The sequence below is a fragment of the Coccinella septempunctata genome, chromosome X (genome assembly GCF_907165205.1).
Source record: "Coccinella septempunctata chromosome X, icCocSept1.1, whole genome shotgun sequence".
NCBI classification, from domain to species: domain Eukaryota; kingdom Metazoa; phylum Arthropoda; class Insecta; order Coleoptera; family Coccinellidae; genus Coccinella; species Coccinella septempunctata.
The window spans coordinates 4,647,934-4,668,718 of NC_058198.1; the positions used below are offsets into that span (position 1 = coordinate 4,647,934).

Here is a 20,785-nt window from a genome sequence, read left to right on the forward strand (position 1 = left end):
TAATTTCAGAGTAAAATATATTATGAAATTTTAAAATTAAAAATCATTATAAACATACCTATTTATGTCTGTTGTCTGCTACCTTCATTGTGCTTGATAGTAATTTATATTTGTTATCGAAACTGTTTGAGTGACAGTGAAAAGACTTATTAGTGTTACTATGTGGGGTGTTCATCACGATGCATTAAAACTAACCTTCAAAAAATTTTGAGGAAAAGTTTCATCTTATTTAAATATATTCTATAGGGCCCCCTCATCAAAAGCCGCCCCAGGCCCCGAACTATGTCGGTACGCCACTGTTTGTACTAATAAGAACATCCCAGATTTCCAACTTCCCATAAGATAAGGAACACCTGTATATACCATTACACGTCAACTGGTGAAATTCAAATGAAATAAACAAACGTATGGATAAAATCTGGAGTTGAATAAATGGAAAAAACATCAGACATATGCTCCAATGTCAAACTAGTTCAGTCCTTTTCTGATCCTTTTCTCGAATAACCTCACGCTCTGAATGATTCGAGGAATGATACTTTCTTAATTCTACAAAATGAGATATTTTATTTATTTCGTAGCCGTAAGTATTTTTTCATTTTTTCCTGATGACATCGCCCTATTTTTCGATTATTCCCGTGTTTCAGTTCATTTATCTGAAAGTTCAAGTCAGCTCTGAATCACCACAAAATGCGAACCTCATCAGTACTTTGAATATTAAAATACACGAATTGAAACTGAAGCAGATGAAAGAAGTGATTACCCCAAGTAAGGTAAGTTCAAGAATCTTTTCAATTTATCAATAACTTTCGTTTGCAGATTTCCGTTCCAAGTTGATGAGTTTCTATGAGGACGAATTTTATTGGAAATTCGCTTCGGGGATTTCTTTATTCGATCAAAATTTCATGATGTTGGACAATGATTTCTACACATTCGTCGATTTCGATAAATTGAACATTTCATCGACCGCGAAGATAATAGAAGGCCACAGCCGAGTCTCAATAGCTAAGGTGAAGATACAGTGACAACCACTTCAACACATCAGACAATTTTTCTTCGCGAGGATAAATATTCTCTTACTTATTTTCAGATGAACGAATTCGGTAATGTCGCTGTGATGTTACTCGTTGTGAATAAGAAAGAAGTACGAATTATAAAATTCAAAAAGGGAGAAGCTGAAGGATTCATTTTCCAAGAAGTGCAATATATTGAACATGTTTCTATTTCTGACGCTCACATGTTTCGAAATCAAAACAAACTGTATATGCTTATAGCTAACGATAAAGGCAGTAATATCGCTCCAGTGAGGTAAAAGTATTTCGATGTTCCTAAGAAATTTGTTCAATATTACAGTCTGATCAATATTTTTTAGCTTATATGAATGGACAGGCGATAATTTCTATGAAAAACAGGTTATTTATACCCAAGGCATCCCACAAATCCATTCCTTCGAAGATAATGGTAGAGCAATAATTCTGATGTTACACAAGAGAAAAGGGCCTACGGTAAGTAAGGTTAAATTAGAAGGAATGTTTTTCATTTTTTCAGATATTTATCAGAAATCATTTTGAGTCAGTTTAGATTAAGTATTTCGTTTTTAGACCATCTGTGATGTTTTTGAGTACGAGGATCAGAAAATGAGCAAGATACAAGAACTGAAGCTTGAAGGACCACGCCATATAATACCATATAAGATGGAGGATGAAAACTATTTATTAGTTTTGAGTGCTTGGAAAAGGCACCTCTACTCTTGGACCGGTGAAAAAAAAATTTCTATGCATTGAGATAGCTGGACTAACTTTAATGAGAATATTTGAAAGTTCAAAACATCATTTTCTGGAATTGAGTGAATTTGAACAAGATTACGCACTCACAATGGTTCACCAAGATTATTTCTAAAAGAAGGGTTTTTGTCGTAGAAGTCCTCAAATTTTATTCTGAGGGGGTTTAGAAAAATAACGGGAAAATCTTGAATAAAGATTACCGTCTGGAATTATACCGCAAACAATTTGTTTGTTGATTTGACTTTTCCTAAAAACTTGGTTATCATTGATTATTTCCAATAAATTTTCAAAGTTTGTACAATATTCTCAAGAGAGCTTCCAAAATCCATCCAAAATTTTAGTATCAAAAGATATGCCTACAACTTGAAACTATAATTGAGCCAGTTTTCCATACATCTCAATTTTTTCGTTATTAAATAACGTTGTTTCTTCAGCTTTTCAATGAAAACGTAATATTTCTTCAGGTGAAAAACTGGTTAAAATATCGACAGAATCCTCGAATAACAATGATTACCAGAAAATCACTCTATCAAAAATAAAAAACGTCACTCTACTTTTTGCGAGCAAATTTGTGAGTCTCCATAAATTGAAAAAAAAAAACAATCAATAATATAGATATTTTTCAGCACAAATTCGACGTTTTTATGTTATCTTCTCAAGGGGCTATATACATAACAACACAAGAGTACTTACATAAATACACCGGATTACTAAGTTTCGACCACTTCAAATTCAATGAAACAGACTATATATTTGCTGTAGGAAACGTGGGTCTTATGGGAGAAATAGAATATTACAGAATCGAGCTCACCGGAGTACCAAAACCTGGTAAATTGAATCAATCAGCCAAATTTATAGCAGAAACCTTAAAATTGGTAATTTCGAATTTCAGAACAAACTCCTCCAGTTGCTGATCCCCTCGCCATTTGTTTGAGTTTCCTTCAGGGTGAACTAGAGGTGGAGAGCTCCAATGCGTTGAAAAGGCCAGAAAAAAATTCGTTACGTCTGAGAGGTTCCTCTTCATCCATGGCATCGTACAAGTTAAGAGCAGGCAATATCGAAGATATTGAGGTAAGTTGAAAGGAAGCATTCGAATTAAAGGTTTAACGTTGGTGAATCGCTGCAGAATTTGTGGTTCGAAGAGAAGATCAAGGATATCGATGAAAGATCCGATGACATTTCGAATATTACAGAAAATTTCAAATTGGATGCGGACCAAATGGTATGTACTTGTTTTTCCTCTCCTAAATGCAGGTGAATGTCTGCTCTGCCTTCTCAGCACTCTATAATCAGCAAAAAACTAAAGCCCCAAAAAAATTTGGGGTCTTGTCACGAAAAACTAAAGATATATTGTTGATCATGAATTTCAAAAGGAAATAAATGGAGACGTAGTAATTGAAGGGACATTGAAAGGAAAAGAACTGTCTGCTGAAAACCTAAACGTCCAAATGATGAACAACAAGAAGTGGTCGCCGAATCAGTGGTTGTCCTACTCTAAAAACCAAACCATTGCAGGTGGAAAGGATGCTAATAACCTCATAGTTAGAGAATTGATAACCACTGGAGAAATCGATCTTCTGAGAGGTAATTTACTAGGATTTTTCAAGTACTTGAACTATAACTCAATTCTTCAGATCTACTGTTGAACAACAGCGACGTGAGAATTAGTGGAAGTTTCACCATCGACAAACTCATCACAGACAAGTTATCAGTTGATGAAATCAACAACATCAAAATGGATGATATCTTCATGAGGGGCAGGGACACCATCGTAAAAGGAATAAAATCAATAACTAACTTGACTGCCAACAATATTGAGGCACTCAACATAGAAAAGGTGAGGCTATGGACCACTTAAATAATTTTGGGAGGTTTTTTTTATTATTTCTTCTAGCCCAAAATGAAAACAACTCCCAGTATAAGGTTCGCTCCTCATGTGTTCATAGACGACTTGGAGGTGGATTACATTGATGGCGTTGAATGGAAGAAATTCGCAGATTCCGTTTTTCGATATGGAATATCCCAAGAGATCTCAGGTTCGCATTAACTTCTAAAGTAACACGAAATTTCAAGAACTAACGCACGAATCAAAAATTCTAGGGAACGTCAGAATGAGGACGTTCGATACGAAAAATTTGTACGTTTCGAGTTTGAACGGAATTGATGCTAACAATTTCATGACCAAGAAAACAGATCAAACCATCGACTCTATACTAGATATTGACCAGGTACATATGAAATCGAATATGGTCGTGAATCGTATTAATGGTTTGAATCCTTCGGAAGATATTGTCACTGTGAAAAACCCCAAAGTAAAAGGTATATTTTCCAATGTGGAATGTTCAATTTTTATGTGTTTTTCTCATTGTTGAAGGTCAAAAAAAATTTTTTTAATTACAATTGACTATAGACGTTTTCCTATCTTTTTCAGGGCCTGTATCGATAGAAAGTCTGCGTATCATGGGTAGCTTAACGCTCAATTACACCAACGCCTCTTCTAGTGAAGATCAAAATATTGTTGGTACAAAAGAATCCGACTTAGTTCAGAATTATCACAATGAGATCAAAATTGTCGGTAATTTACGACTCAAAAATTTCAGGAACCTAAATTCCCTCAGAATAATTGTTGGTGAAGGGCAGGAGGAATTCAACCCGAATTTCCCAGAAAAATACTGGATGAAAAGTGTGAATCAGGTATGACTATGCCCTTTTGAATATGCGAATTTTTGAAAAAATCATCTAATATTCTCTTATAAAGGTCGTACCAGTTCATGTTGAAGCCAGAAGAGGTGTCAGAACTCCTCACTTGCAGACGAAATTCCTCAATGAAAATGGGTTCTCCAATTTTCTACTGAACAACTCCGAGACATCATTGCCAGCGAATTTCGATTTCGAAAACGCAACATTTTTAGGGAATATCTTCCTGGACGATCTGAAATCTCACAGTCCAGATTTGGCACGAATCGATGTTGAATCTGTAAAAAACAACGGGAGTTTTGTTATCAAAGGAAAGAAGGTCTTCAAGGATACTCTGAAGATCAAAAGCCTGATCACAGATGAGCTCAATGGGGTGAAAAGAAAGGAGCTTGTTACGAAAAACAAACCTGTTACTTTCACAGGTATATTTGCCTCAGCCTCTATTCTATTTTTCTACTAAAAGTGTCAAAAAAGAATAATCAGAACAAGAAAGATAGAGATATGGAAAAAAATCCATTACTCCAAATCTTTTTATTTATTCGATATATTTTCAAATGTGCATCTTCTTCAGTTCGAATCGATTTGTAATCAATATTTGGATTATTATATCTAGGCCCCATTGGCTAAAAAAATCTCGATCATGTTCGTGCAGCTATACGATTTTTTCTACAGTTAATCAACTCTTATGATGCTGTTTGCTAGAAATTTTGGATAATACCTACTTATATTTTTTCCCCTGCCTTAGGATCCAAAGTATTCCAAAATCTCGTGGTCAACGGAAATCTGATCAGCAAAACGTTCTCATTCAATGAGGTGAATGGGGTAGACTTAGAAAATTTGAAAAATAACACTATTTATATCGACCGACAGCAGGATATAAAAAATATGAGTTTCACTTCTATTTCAGGTGAGTTTATTTCTTCTATATCTGTATAGAAATAATATGCCAATAATGATTTGCACAAAAATGTTTCAGCTGAAAATTTGAACGTGGAAAGTTTGAATGGCAGGCCCATAAATGAATATTTAGCAGAAGTGAGTGATATGTTGGACATCGATGTAATTGACAGCCTAATTATCAATGGCAAACTCGCCATAGGGAATTTGTTGGGTCTGTCAAAAATAAATGATAAACATCCGGACGTATTGTTCGCAAATGTGAGTTCCTAATTTGTGCAATTGATGTTCAATATATTTGATATTTTTATCCGTTAGAGGCTCAAATTGGACGATAAGGGGGTGTTACATGGCAACATCAGATTTCTAGAAAACGTAACCATCGACCACCTGTCAGCCTCGTTTATCAACAATATCAACTTTCCCGAACTCGTCAACAGAATATTCTACAAGAGTGGAAATCAAACCATACCTGCGAAATATACCTTCAAAAATCTGAAAACCAGTAAGTTAATCAGGTCCATTCCCGAAAAATCTTTCAGAAAATATATTCCAATATGATATGGTTTCATTTCAAATATATGCCGCCAAAAAATATCGCATCACACCACTTCTTTTCGTAGGAAATTTACTAGCTCCAAAAATAAACAACCACCAAATTGATCCTTTGGTGGATATAAAAAGTGGTGAAGTTCAAAAAATTATCGCATACAAAGGAGCAGAATTCAAGCATAGCAGTCTCACGAATCTTTTTGCCGACAACTTATGGCCCTGCGATGTAGTTGCTTCGTTTGAAGCTATGAAAACTCCGCCAACTCAAACATGGTCTAGGATAACAGTACATGGAAACGTTACCATATTGGACGAAGAAAATCCTCTATACGATATTTTTGAGCATGCCGTTCTTCTCAATGAAAAAAATAGTATACAAGCACCGGTAAGATTTTCATTCATTCCCACTCCTATTGTCCAAGGGATGAGATTTTCCAGAAATTTCGTCAGATTCAAACAAGCAGTGATTTATCTTCGATTTTAGGTTCACTTCAAGAATATATCAGCGGAGGATGTTGAAACTAATGAATATATCAATAGCGTTAATCTTACTCACATATTTTCCGATGCTCTGTTAAAAAAATCTGAGAAGGAACAGGTGAGTAATTTAGTCCCGATGAATAAAATTGGGAAACGCTCGCAGAATCTTCGTTTTGCGTTGTGCAGATTCTGAATTTTTTTCACCTCCCCTAACTTTCAGGTTATCTCAGGTTTGAACGTTATAGAACGCCTTGCAGTTTACTCTGCCACTGTTTATAACGATTCTGACATCACTGTGGTCAACGGTGTTGACTTTCCCAGTATTTTCAACAGTGTCATACCTAAAGGGGCAATCGGGATGATGCCCATAACTGGAAGAAAGAGGTTCTTTGCTGGACTACAAACTCAAAAAATACAGGTAAGTTTGATGCGAAAATTGGTTGAAGAAACTGAAACCAATAAAGGAGAACTCGCTAAAGGACCAGTCTAAAATTTATGATGCACATTTTGTGGAAATTAATGCAATTATTGCAGTCAGAAGGTATACAGCCTTGAGCAACAGAAAGACACAGGAAAAGGTCTACATTATGATTTTCCCAATCATAAAAGTTCAGGAAAAGTGAAAACTAATCATTTCATTGTAGCAATTCCAACTGAAACATCTAGAATTATCCCTGTTTTTCGTTCAGCAATTGACGTATTCAACAATTCTTCCTTTTTCAGAGCAAAAAAGTTTCGAATGTTATTCCAGAAGATTTGGTCACCACTGACAGTGCACAAAAGATAAGATCGGTCATATTCGAGAATATAGAACTGAAAAATCTTTCTGTTGACAATATTAACAATCAAGACTTCCATAATTTCATGAATGAGAGAGTTCTACTTGCCGGTCCTCCAATTCAAGAACTACAAGGTTTCTATTCATTTTACGACGTCCATATCAATGGTAAGATTAGTCAGATTCCTTTTTCCGTTCTTTAATTATTCGTTTTACTGTAGGAAATGTCGAGGTGCCTAAAATAAATGATGTCGATATGCACGACATTGTCGTGGACATTCACAATCAGGACATAGACAGTAAAAAAACCTTTGTGAATGACTTGCACATCCACGGCAATGTGAATATAGATATGTTAAATGGCCGTTTCATATCGGAGATATACGAAAAAGCATTCCTTAGAAACAGAAAAAGCTATATAAATCAAAACGTGGTAATAATAATCAACATCGAAATATTGCCCCGTTTAAATTCCATTCCAATTTTTTTTTCAGAAAATACTGAAACCCAGTTTCGCTAATGGAACGATAATAACTGAATCTATAAACGGTTACTCTCTGGAAAAGATGAAGAGGATCTTGAATTACGAAACGAAAATCAATCAACAGAAGGAGGTGAATAATATGGTGTACACCATGGAGAAATCCAATTTACGAAGCTACAAGCTACTTGAAAGTAAGCTACTCGTTGCATTCAAAAATTTTTCCTTTATAACCTATTCCTAGATTAATCTGACACTTCACTTTTCCAGAAAAGGCATCGGAGATAATGTACATCGAAAAATCAAATGTGATCCAGCTGTCCTTCGATAACGCCATGGACGCACAAGTATTCCGTCTGAAAGACTACGTTCTGATCCACATCATCGGCGAGGAGGATGGTTCCTTGTGTGAAATGCCCAAAGGCTGCAAGTGCCCCGTGCAGCACACCATTCAAATCTCCCCAGAAAACTCCATCAACTCCTTCTTCAGCAAGGGATCGCAGAGGGTTTACAGCTACGATGATAAGAGGATGACTGCTCATCTGATCACCAACAGCGTCAGCACTGATGCTACTTGTAGGTGAGTATTGGTGACCACAACATACATTACATGTTTTTCAGCCATTTTCGTGCAGATTAAATGCATTATATTGTCGATTGTTTCGAGGGGTTACACTGCTAAGGTCTATAGTGCCTTCCATCACAGCTGTTCTCTCCTCTACTCCATAAAAACCCCTTCGTAGTAGTTAGGAAGAACTAGGGAAGTTTATATGAGGCCAAGGAAGTGACATGTGACCCTATGAGCACTTGCATTCTTTGAACTCTATCCTGTGGCAAGCAAGTTTGAAGAGCAGAAAGCAGACCCTTTTGATCTTAGACAGCCTTCATTATAATTTACAATATTCCTAGGGCAGGTTCGTCATTCTGGAGTTTCAAGGTGTAGATTTGCCATCACAACAGTTTCACCATCAGAGGGTCATTATATTTTGTGACTTTTTCCAGGAGGAATTCCTCGAAGAGCGAACGCTCAACCTTAGCCTGGAGCACTGTGACCTACCAGAACAACACAGGCGACATGTTCACAGAAACCCTGAATTTTACGGGATACGTCAGCGATGTAGAATTCTTCACAATTAACGGGGCTACATACGCCATCATAGGGAAATACTACGACCCAACTACTAACTCTTACGATCTGGATTGTGTAGTATACAAATTCAATGAGGATAGGGTGAGTACGAGAAGTGGAATTTGGCAACCAAATGAAAACTCATTACAAAATTCCCTAGTGATGATTGACAGAAAATTTCCGAAGATTTCAAATTATTGTCTGAATTATTAATTATTTAATGAGTGACATTTTTTCGATATTATTTGTTGGGCAACATTGTTTCAAAAAATTGCTTCTGACAAATAGTGTTACATTTGTACAAACAACAATTTTTATTTTTATTCCGTTCGGTGGTTGGAAGAGAAAAAAAAGACTTTCCCCCCCTGAAATATATTTTAAACAATATTTAGAAGATTGTAGCTGTTTGAATTCATCATAATTTTTTCCAGACTGCTGTTACCGAGATTCAAAGAATTGATACGCATGGTGTGTGGAATTTAAAAATATTCTACACCCCACAGGGTGTGAACTTGATAGTAGGGATGCTTGGGGATGAACTGCCAAGCCATAATTTCGAAAAAACCCTGTTCATGCGCTTCAATCAGGATGAAGAAAAGGTAATAACGCAATTCTTGTGAAAAAATAATACATATTAAAAAATTAGAGTACTCTTTCCACCCTGAAAAATATCCCATATCTCTAGATCTACCTATGAATATTTGTGTTTGGTTGAGAGTATTTTTTTAATTTTTTATGGAAAGACAGATTGAAATTGCTTTCAATAAAAATATGAGAAAGAAAAAATAACTGAATTGGGTCATTTGGACATGTTCCAATGAATCTTCTTCATATTTTTATTTAATGCAATTTTTACCCTGTCTTTTGATAGAATTTTAAAAAAATTCCTGGAATTGTGTATGAGTACTGATCTTATCTGAATTTTGTGTATGATGGTATAATCTCAAGATTTTCATGGACTGTTCGAATTTTTTGTAAGGCAAAATGAGCATTTAGTGCTCACTTCAACCCCCTTCTCGATTAAATTAATTACCACCCACCTTTTCAGTTCTTCCTTCTGAGAGTGGTCGAAGCCTATGGATGTTCATCTGCTGTCGGTATCCTTCTGGAATCGGAGAGTTTCATTGCGCTGACTCATAAAATACATCCAGTTTTAATTTTCAAATACGATCCCCTGCAAGATAATTACATTTATTATCAGAATCTCTGGGACCCGTCACCCATTGGAGGAATTTCATTATTCTATTCCGGCCGTAAGGAATTTTTTTTTCTCTGAACCAACCTATTTTCACCCAGCAGTTTTTTTTTTCAGACTACGGCAGAAGCGATCCCTACTTATGCGTCACCTCCAAGAAGGGCATCTACTCAATTTATACCTACGAATACATCGAAGGGTGGCAAAGAAAATTCTTTAACGAAATTGAAGGATTGAGGAACTTGGTACCGTTCGAACTAAATGAAAAGTTATACCTTTTCGCGCTTTCCTCAAATGTCAGTTCCGTCTTGACTGTAGTTAAATACGGATCAGATTGAAAAATCGTTAAAGATTTTACAGAAGTAATTTGTGATTGAAATATATTTTTATTTAAAGTGTATTTATGTACATTCCTTGTATTTGTTGCTTGAAATAAATGTTTCATAACAAAGTATCTGTTATTGACTCGATTATTCTAGAAAACTATGATTTTTGCGATCAACCCCCTCCCAAAAATAAAAATTACCGCCACCCCTGCCCTTAACCAAAAACTAACTGAAATCTGGAATCATCCAAGAAGATGCCGCTTATTGTAGGTACCTAAATAAGATTTATGACCCTATCTGTTCACCCAACAAGAGGACCACTTATACAAAAAAGGTTGTATCTTCAGTAATCAGTACCTAGTATACCCTTTTTCCAGCACTCGAGGGATATAGATTTCAGTGCTTATTACCACAATTTTTAAACGAGAAATAAAACCCAGCGACAAATAATCTTTGCTGGATTTGAAGAAATTGGTTATCGCACAGGATAGTTTATCTACGGTAATGATGTTCAAATATAATAAATGTATTGGACAAAATGATGTCTAAATCCGTAAACCGAAAAGAAACATTTCTACGTTTACCACATTAGATCTTTCTCCAAACCCCGTTTTCATTTAGAAGACTCAAAATCCCATCAGACAATACTTAGGCGATAAAAGTGTTTGAAAATGGTAATGTAACATAAATTGCTCTTTAATTATTCGATCTTTCTTACCTAATCTCGACTTTCTTTCGGTTTATATAGAGGAATATATATTCGAAACTGCTTCTATCTTGAAAACGTTGTGAAAACGTAGGTGGAATAAAAAATCAATTGTCATTTTGTTTCAATTTATTATTAGGAAAAAATTTCAAGGCAGCCCCCTTTGATTCCTTTGATGGTACGTTTATATCGAGTGCGGTTCTGGAATCTGTGGCCGTGGCCAGAAACGAACTGCTGGTTCTATGGTTTCCACGTTCCTGCACCGTATTTGTGAGTCATTGCGTATCAAGTCAGCCATGTAATTGTAAAAAAAACCAAAATATAAGGAATTTTGGCGTCGCGTCAATAGTTTGTTGTTAACTTTCAGTTAATTCGAAAAGTATGTAAACAAACCTTACTACTGTTGCTAATGTTATATATTCTAACTTCAGGTGATTAAATTTGTGATATTGGATATGAGTAAACGTCGTTCGTCGTATAAGAAGAAACGTAATATCTCGAAACTAAACTTGGATATGGATTCAAATATTTTTGAACGATTAGCGAAAATTCCTCCACAACATTTCACTACCAAAAAGGTAAGATGACTTGCTGATTAATCAACGATAGCTGTCATTCTATTCAATATTTTTTTTAGGATTTCCTCTCACAAAATATTGTACCTGCTTGTCCTATTGTACCACCAAAACTCAGAAGATGTTATGGAAAATGTTCCTTACTCACAGAAACCTATGGGGAGGCTCAACTCTTAAAATTTGATCCTGATAATCAAGGTAAGGTTTTTTTTTTTGTTATCGTAATGATAGATTTCAATTATTTTGTCATTAGCACAATTGAGCTCATGGTACCGCAGAGATGTTCAAGAAACATATTTTGATCAAGTTTATTATCGTAAGCTCAAAATAGGAGAAGGCAGCTTTGGAAGTGTCTACAAAGCAATTTGTAGAGATGATGATAAGTTGTATGCAATCAAGCATTTCAACGGAAACCATCCAAAAAGTAGCAAGTACATAGAAGTTGAGAATATGGGAAAAGTTGGTATACATGAAAATATTTTACGTTTCTTTATGGCTTGGGAAGAAGGTGAAAATGTTTATATCAAAATGGAATGTTGCCAAATGAGTTTGGCACAGTACTCAAAAATAAATCACAACATCCATGAGGACCAACTACATGAAATACTTCATGACGTTATTCAGGGATTAGTTTACCTCCATTCAAAGAACTTTGTGCACTTAGATGTAAAACCTGACAATATACTGATAGACCGAGGCCATTATAAGTTGGGAGATTTCGGATTGCTCTACCATATCAAATTAGTAAGTAAATCAGTTTTGTGTACAAGAATGTGAAAACATGAATGATTCATGTCACCTTTCACAAACAGTATTATTTCTGAATAGCATATTTGAATCCCTGAAATGCATTTAGTATTTTTTTATAATTCTTCAGACAAACAAAAACGATCGTATGTCATCTGAAGGTGATGCCAAGTATCTGGCTCCAGAAGTTTTAGGTGGGGTTTATACTTGCAAAGCAGATATCTTTGCTCTTGGGGTGACTTTGGTGGAGCTTGCAACTGATTATATAATGCCTTCAAATGGATACTTATGGCATGCTATGAGGGAGGGTCAGATTCCATCAATTCTGCCTGAGAGTAAGTGAAATTTTCCTATTCGAAGCTAACAGCAAGATATGATTATAATTTTTTCCTTTTTCATCAGAAATATCTCTGAGATTCTTGACCTTGATCTATAGAATGATGTCGTACAATAATGAAAACAGGCCTAGTGCATCTCAGATCATGGAATGTCCAATAGTAGCAGACGTCATGACAAGAGATGCATTAAATGAGAGAACTGATTATGCGGTAAGAATCCTTACTCAATTTTGACCTTCACTCTTGAGGAAAATTTGACTGATTAGAATTTTTTTCTCAGAGACTTATTTCAATTGGTGGCCTTTCTTACCCCAATATATTGAATGCTGATCTGAGAAGAGTTCTTAGTGACATCGCTGATGGTCCAGGAGATATGTTCCAAACACCTGTAAATCGTACAGTGACACGCAAAATGTGAGACAACTTTAATTTATTTCTTTTTGAATTTCATCTGTTCAGTGTGTACATTTTTTAGTAATGTCATGTTACTTTCATCTTGCTTATATTTTCCTTCATTATTATTTTCTTTGCAGAGGATTCTCCCCTAGCGGAGATTGTATTCCAAGGCGTATCAATCCAAAGACTGGCACTCCGACAAAGGAATTTAGACGCAGTCCACGTGTGAAGTTATTCTTGTGAGTCACCAAGCAATCAATCACCGACACTTTGTTTGATGCCACCCTTTTTAAAAGAAGCACTTATTGATCTCAAGACCAAAGTTTGTTTATTTTCATTGTTTAAGTGGTCTTACAATTTTTTTTATTTAAAAAGGCTGGTCTTTTAAAAATATTTATTTCCAAGCATTTTATGTTAACTTAGTTATAAAGGTTTAAAATGTTTTTTCTAATATTTATTGATTGTTTGAAAAATTATCAATTTTAATCGAATTTGTTGGCATTGAATATTTCATGCAGCTTCCATTGTGATACAAAATGCTAGAGGGAACTCCTTATTACTTGCTTCTCACTTTGCAAGTTGCATTTTATATTAATTCGTAATACACGTTTGTACTTATGCAATCATAAAGTTTCTAGAGAAATAATGCTAGTCCTGATTCATTTACAAGTTTCACTTCAGTGAAGTGGATGGTGCTCTGAAAAACCGATATGATTAGATATTTTTCACAATAAATGAATTGAAGGACTTGCATACATTTCTCCACAGTTTGATTCTTTGCCTGCTTTTATCGCAAATTTGATATGTGAAACTTATTCTGTATAGAATTTCGTGGGCAATTTCTCAAACTTTTTAGTTCTCAAAAAGATGGGTCAAATTCCGATGTTGTGATAAGCTTGTTCATTGGAGAATACCCCTCTGAATATCGTTACGATTAGGTTTTGTTGACAGTTGATGCAATTTATTTTTTATCTGAAGATTAAAAGGAAACACTTTCCATTTATTGAGGACCCTAAATAGGCATTGTGGGATAAGATATATTGTTGAACAGAAAAATCTTATCACAAAGTTGGTTATCTTTGACCCACCTCCCCTTAGGTAATTTGTGAAAACCAGTTTCCTCCTTAATATCTATGAGCCTATAATAATAGATTTAAGCGGTTGACAATAATGGTACTCTCGGGCTTGTTTCCTTATTTCTCCATTGGTGCTTGAATCAATAATATTAAAAGGTAATTCTAGATAAAATTGCATGAGCGTTGTCATTGGTGTGTATGTATGTGGGAAATATTTTAAAATGAAAACGACAGTAGGGAGCCACAAATATTCCAGCAGATATCAATCTATGTGAACTTTTTACACCAAACATTTGTGAAGTTATTAGAATGGAACTTTAAGTGAAACTTTATTGGCGCGTTGTTTTTAAGAATTTTCAAGTTTCAAACAAAGTTACCAAAAGTATTCAGTAAATTCATATATCAGTGTTATATTTGGGTTTTGGAATTGATGCAATAATCTCCCAGAATTCGTGACGAGAGGTAATAAGATTTGTTCAATGTATTTCTTCGATGAAAATTTAATTTTAAGTTGAATTGTTGGTAAGTCAACAAATTGTGATGTTTTATTTATTTCATATTGAAAACAAAAAATATATTTTAACATTGTAAATTCATCTCCATATCCACTTTTTATTTTTCAAAACAAATTCGCATCTGGTTAAAACTTTCATTTGTTTTTCAAACTCTTTACAGAATCTGTGCACTTCATTAGTATCTGTCATGAGAAAATTCATGAATCCTATTATATGTAATTGCATTCGCTTGTTCTAGTCTGATATGAGTTAATTATATATTTGTATAATTTTAAATCATTCAAGTATTCATAATCAAATTCATGTAATGTTTTTAACGAATAATTAATCGCAGTTTAGGCTAATTATGAACCAGTATAATATTCATCAAAATCTAATTGTATTTACATACCTATGAGTAATTAGTTGAAAAACTCACAATTCATGATCTCTCTAGTGGTGGAGTACTGAGGTTTGAAAAACCTTATTCCAGAGCCTGTATTCTTGCAAACGTTTTGTAAAATTAATCTTTTTTTGCAATAAGTCTAATGGTCCAGAAAACTGTAGACTCTCAGTTCATTATGAACTTTTGTAATTATTTATATTTGTTGTACCTTGCTGATGGTAATATCGGTAGCTTTAAAAAAAGTTGCAATAAGTGCCACATATTCAAGGCAAACAACTGAAGGTTCAAGGAAAATCTCGATAATAGTAATCAAAAACACTTAACAAATTTGTACGGATTTGTTGAAACCTACAAATTACTATAATCTGTATTCATAGAGTACAAAACTTTTACAGAAAGTTATCAGTATTTTCCTTTTTCAAATAAATTTTTGATCTTGAAATGTTCCACTCCTGATTTTAATTCAATACTTGTAATGTGTGTGATTAATCTGTTCCAAAAGAAATTGAGCTATATATATGTTACAAGTGAACTTTTTTACTTTCCTAATAAATGTAATTTAAAATATAGTTTCTTTCTCTATATTTTCCTTTCTGTTAATAAAAACTTTGATCATTATTTCCTGCCCTTATTATATTTGAGAGAAAATATTGTTCTCATACTTTTTATAACATATCTAGAATTTTCTCCATTGATATGGTTCATATCACAATTTACTGAAATGGTTTATTTTCAGGAAATTAAAGTGTATTAATTTAAATTATCTTTTTCCATTTCAGGTCTCTATTACCTGTGACAAATTAGTTCTTGTTACAAAGAAAACTAATACTGTGTTTTGTAGGAAAAGAAAATCGAGCTCTTAAACTGCAATTGCTAGAACGGAAGACCTGTGGAATAGAGTACTTTTCAAGTTATACCTAGTTCCTTTATGAAATTGGAGAAAGAAGCTCAGCAGAAGTAAAAGAAAAATATTACTTGAATAAATCATTTTAAGAAAATTCTGTTTCAATCAATATTTTGTGATAACTATTGCTTCCTATGCTCATACACATTTTTATGAATTCAAGTCACTAATTGGTGAGTTGGTGGTAAAGATGTTGTTTTAAAAAAAAATGTGGGATCATAATATATGCTTATATTTTTCACAGCCAATAAAACTATATTCATTACTGAACAAAATAAATCATCAAAACTCTTCTTCACTGTATAATTGAGAATTGCAAACTACTTGAAAACAAGTACAATTAACACTCTTAGCATAATTCTCCAGCTGTTGTTTTCTGTTTTCATTTCTAAAACAAAATTATTTACAAATAACACTTGACACAATATATAAGAATATTACCTTGGTCCAATAACGATCAGATTGATTGATGAATTCAAAATATTGGTCACAGTTCCCAACCGATATTTGAATTCAATTTCATCGAGAAATGAATTATAGATAAGTTCTGAGTGGGAATCGTTTATAGTTTCATGAGTGTCGAAATATGCAATGAACTTATTGAACATCGGTAAATCTGGCTTAAATATGATTGTGTTGTTGAGATTTATGAAATTTTCCTACAAAAATAAAAATCAAAATTTGATAAAATCAATGTTTTTATTGTTACTTGTTCAGCCATATAACTCAGTCTACTTCGTAAAGATTCTGAGTTTACAACTTCTGTGAAAGAGTCGCCATACATGTCCACATCATCAGCTAGTGAGTTGTAGAAACTTGTTCCTATATGCAAAACTTCATCTTGTTTATATTTCAACAAGCGCTTGGCATTAGTTACCCTTTGTAACCATTCTACTTTCACAACATCAAATTTGTTATCTTTTTTCAGCAATTCTGTTACTTTTGGTGTGATTGTTCCAACAAGCACTATTTGAACACCTTCCTCTGTGAATATAGAGAAATATTTAAAGTTCATCTCTGCTTCATGATTCAGTTGAACCAAATTAGTACTTGAACGGTGATATTGGTTACTTATTTCAAGCAGTCTCTATCTTATTTTTACCTTACCTATTTGGAGGCAGATGGTACCTCCAAATCTCAGTATTAGGTCCTCTATTTTCCCAATTGCAAGTTCTTCATTTCCAGTAATGACAAAAATCTTCATCGAACTCAAAAAGTTTCCAGTTCTCTGCAGGGTTTCTCTATCAACATCAATAACTGTTGTTTTTCTCTTTTTTTTTGCCTTGAGAACGTCGTCCAGCTCCAAATGTCTTTTATTAAGTTTAATAACGGCTTTGTTTTTCTGACAAAGCTCTAATAATTCATTCACTGACAAGCAATCTTCATACGGCTTGTCTTCCCTGATTTTCAAAATCCTTGGAAAACGTATAGTGTAGGAAGTTCGAAATGATTCATTACTACATCTTACCAATTCTGTTGCCCGAATCTGAATTTGAGCCTGGTTTAGTAAGGGTATAAAGTATTGAAGTGAACTTACTGTGAAAATCAAGCTGTTCTCAGGTTCCAACCAAACATCTGGAATGTCCTTACCAAAGATCAATTTTCCTTTACTCTTATCCAATTCAGCTCTGGAAACACCGAGATCGGAAAATCTTTTATTCACAATATCCAGTTCTTCAAAATTTAATCCACTGGAAACTTTACCAAAGGACAAAACACTTTTATCTAGAATGCAGAAAAACAATTGAAATATTCAATGGAATTCAGCATCCTTGATAAACCTTTATCATTCGAGAATACTCCAACAAGAAAAGATGTTAATTCATCGGAATTTGTCCTGTAGTAACCTCCCATCAATATTAAATCCAAATCAGTAACCCCATCTTCAAAATACTAAAATAACATCAGTTAAGTTAAAAGCTATGTATTGTTGATCGATTTTCATCACAAACCTCCATTTTTATTTTATACCAACCACTTTTTCGATCTTTATATTTGTAAATTGATTTTGGATCTTTGACGACAATCCCTTCTTGTTCAGTGTCCATCGATTTATTCAAGATATCGATAATACCTTGTCGGCTGTTGGCTTCTTGATAGTCGCTTAAAATAATGGTTCCCTCGATATTTCTTTTTACTGTTTCACGTAAGAGTTTTAATCTGTGTGTCAACTCTTCATTGGTCAGAATTGTATCATTAAGTAGCAGAATATCAAAAACACAAAAACAAGGTCGATAATATTCATTTGTTACTTTTAGTTTTTTAACATCAAGAGTCATTCCTATAAAATATACATCACCAAAATTTTTAGACATTACCTCATATAAAGTATCTACCTTTTGACCCAAATTTTCTCTTTTTCTTGTGCCATAGCATCATTTCCCCATCCAATATAACACTCTTTATATTATGGTGGAAAACATTTTTCAAGTATTGAGTCAAAGTACCACTTATGAAATTTTCTCCAAATTCGTTTGTGAAATCAAAACCATTTCTTGAGAAATATTTGAACTGTCCTTCTTTCATATGCAGCTGGAACCTTTCACCATCAAATTTAGTCTCTACAAAATAGGTTTTATTTTCTGAAAAGTCCCTAATGAAAGATCCTACATCGCTTCTCTTTGAGAGCATTGGTTGGAAAGACTCAAAAATAGTCAAATTTAATTCACTCAGTTTAACTGTGGGTTCCCAAAGTATTTCGCATACCTACAAAATTTCTACTCAGTAAGTGAATCAAACTATTGGTTCAACGACTCAACTTTTTTTAAATTATTGTTCGATTTGTAATATTCAACAGCGTCAGGGTGGAATGCATTGAGTATTTTGTTATTATCGATACCTAGCTTCAATTTCTTCAATATGATTCGAATGATCCATTTACTTTCTGTATTGTTCAGTTTCCTAAACATTTTCAACATAAGTTCATCTGAAAATGTTAAATGATCAATACTGGTAATGTTGATTTATTTTTTCATACCTAATTTTGTATCTGTATCACGGTTGGCTATCAGATCCAGATCATTGTTCAATTCATCGACAGTAACACATGTAAGTTTTTTAGAAATATATTTTCTCATAATTGAATGTACAGCATCAGCGAAATCTATATTAAGTACTTCACTAAAACTGAGTAAATTCTTCTTATCATTTCCTTCACCCAGATTCAACATTTTGATAATTGCTCTACTAATTTTATGCTCTTTCATATTGTATGTTTTCCTCCCATGGTCCATTTCGGGAACAATCAGTCTGATCCCCTGATAGAACTTTTCAAAGTTACTTTGAATATTGAAGCCGGTATCCTCTCTAAATTTGGCAAATCCTTCTTTCAAAATTTCCAATTTCTTTTTGTGCCCTGACGCAGACTGTACTTTTTCCAGTAAATCGCAAACAGTCTGGAAGTGCAACATTTTTTCCCCAAGTCTTGACAACTATAAACAAGTCGGATATGTTTTTATGGCAAGATTAGGTCAGGTTAGGTTAGGTTAGGTTAGGTTGGGTTGGGTTGGGTTCCCATGCCTCTGATTGAAGATCTTTGAAGCAAAGTTCGGGGAACTTGTGGGTATTAATAAGTTGAAAATATTATGTTATACAGGGCGTTTACTGAAAATGTGGCCAAAGTGCAGGACGTGATTCCTGGTTCGAAAACATCAATATTTCGTGAAGAAAAACGCAGGGGACAAATATGCACCCCTATAGGATTTTTTTATGCAGGGACAACTCTGGTTTTATGCCTGCTTGTTTAATTGTAATTCCCTAATTAAGTTGATTTTAGTATGTAGGGTGAAGTGCACCCAGAATTCTGGGGGGTGGGGGAGGTGCATGCACACCCTGGCCTTAACCTGTCGACTCCTATGACTACGAGTACGGAAGGTACCCCCATCCACTTTCAAAGAATAAGCTTCAAATTTGCATCCTGCGAGAATTTAGGGTGGAACCCATAAAAACGCCACATCAACAATCAATGGGCGGTAACAAAGATTATAGATATCTCTAATCTTTGGGCGGTAGTAGCTTATTTTTTTCTATTTAGAATAATGAAAGACTATTGACAAATCGAAAAGATGAATTTAACCAACGAAAACGTGGGAAAAGCTCTCAACATTAACCTCCTGCATAGCAGTTCATCCAACTCTGATTCATTTTTCAAAAATTAAACTGAATTATCAAGGATGGTTCGGAAAATTCTTATGGCGGGTATTATCAACTTCGATTGGGGAGTGCGCCTGCATATTTTGTATCAACAATAAACATCGTCGTGGTGATTGCATAGCAGATGACCGAAAAGTGAAGAAAAAAACAGCAGGACATCTTGCTGTGTATGATTACCATATTAGGAACGTGCGTGAAAACGTTGAACCTGATTGAACCACGATGGGTAAGATCCTTAACCCGGCTTAACCACCCACTGTCAAACTTCTTGTAGAAGACACGGAGTGAAGGAAAGGATTTTTCATCAATTAAACCATTACTTATCGCTTTATTGCCGCACACGTTCGAATAATATGTATGTTTTGTGGGAGTGCCCTGATTATTTCCCGTTAGTTTCCGTACAGATAACACGGGAATTGTCAAGTCAATGAGTTTCGAGTATAATTACGCCAAGCTGGAGTGTTCGTGTCCGAAAAATGCGGTCCAAACAGTCTCCCTTCGGGGGACGATCAACCATCCCGATAAAAATTCCGCTACTTGATATTCCAGTACGGTTTGTTTACCTGTAATGGAAGGTTTGGCAGGGTCTTCGACATCGGCATTGATGCAAATAACTGCAAACGCTCAGTTGAATATCGATGTCGCAGATGCGCGTGTGGTTGGGACCTAGAAAAC

The 20,785-nt window shown here is 34.5% G+C and overlaps 3 protein-coding genes across 4 annotated transcripts; 2 read left to right on the top strand and 1 right to left on the bottom strand.

Moving 5' to 3' along the window:
- Nucleotides 1–427: 427 nt before the first annotated feature.
- Nucleotides 428–10,441, top strand: LOC123322163. Its single transcript, XM_044910027.1, has 30 exons — nucleotides 428–580; nucleotides 645–765; nucleotides 817–1,007; nucleotides 1,088–1,305; nucleotides 1,370–1,502; nucleotides 1,599–1,755; nucleotides 2,246–2,352; nucleotides 2,408–2,609; nucleotides 2,674–2,852; nucleotides 2,908–3,003; nucleotides 3,155–3,365; nucleotides 3,416–3,618; nucleotides 3,676–3,817; nucleotides 3,882–4,100; nucleotides 4,213–4,475; nucleotides 4,540–4,900; nucleotides 5,224–5,385; nucleotides 5,455–5,636; nucleotides 5,694–5,880; nucleotides 5,999–6,312; nucleotides 6,412–6,525; nucleotides 6,628–6,825; nucleotides 7,131–7,353; nucleotides 7,407–7,618; nucleotides 7,680–7,860; nucleotides 7,937–8,246; nucleotides 8,669–8,897; nucleotides 9,227–9,394; nucleotides 9,844–10,048; nucleotides 10,108–10,441. Exons 1-30 carry the CDS (start codon nucleotides 554–556, stop codon nucleotides 10,326–10,328), a joined length of 5,736 nt encoding a protein of 1,911 aa, XP_044765962.1. The 5' UTR covers nucleotides 428–553; the 3' UTR covers nucleotides 10,329–10,441.
- An 817-nt stretch (nucleotides 10,442–11,258) lies between these two features.
- On the top strand, nucleotides 11,259–15,623 carry LOC123322165 (membrane-associated tyrosine- and threonine-specific cdc2-inhibitory kinase wee-1.3). Of its 2 annotated transcripts, XM_044910030.1 has the most exons (8): nucleotides 11,259–11,401; nucleotides 11,454–11,600; nucleotides 11,660–11,795; nucleotides 11,851–12,341; nucleotides 12,475–12,679; nucleotides 12,747–12,892; nucleotides 12,963–13,096; nucleotides 13,216–15,623. In XM_044910030.1, the coding sequence occupies exons 2-8, from the start codon at nucleotides 11,478–11,480 to the stop codon at nucleotides 13,319–13,321; spliced, it is 1,341 nt and encodes a 446-aa protein (XP_044765965.1). In that variant the 5' UTR covers nucleotides 11,259–11,401; nucleotides 11,454–11,477; the 3' UTR covers nucleotides 13,322–15,623. The 2 variants fall into 2 exon arrangements, with proteins under 2 accessions (XP_044765965.1, XP_044765964.1); XM_044910029.1 differs by having other exon boundaries at nucleotides 11,283–11,600.
- On the bottom strand, nucleotides 14,356–19,380 carry LOC123322164 (DNA ligase 4). The gene is made up of 10 exons (XM_044910028.1): nucleotides 18,936–19,380; nucleotides 18,718–18,884; nucleotides 18,295–18,664; nucleotides 17,911–18,239; nucleotides 17,740–17,851; nucleotides 17,496–17,683; nucleotides 17,066–17,444; nucleotides 16,668–16,942; nucleotides 16,400–16,617; nucleotides 14,356–16,346 (listed from the first exon to the last, which is right to left on the bottom strand). Exons 1-10 carry the CDS (start codon nucleotides 19,366–19,368, stop codon nucleotides 16,241–16,243), a joined length of 2,577 nt encoding a protein of 858 aa, XP_044765963.1. The 5' UTR covers nucleotides 19,369–19,380; the 3' UTR covers nucleotides 14,356–16,240.
- Nucleotides 19,381–20,785: the final 1,405 nt, after the last annotated feature.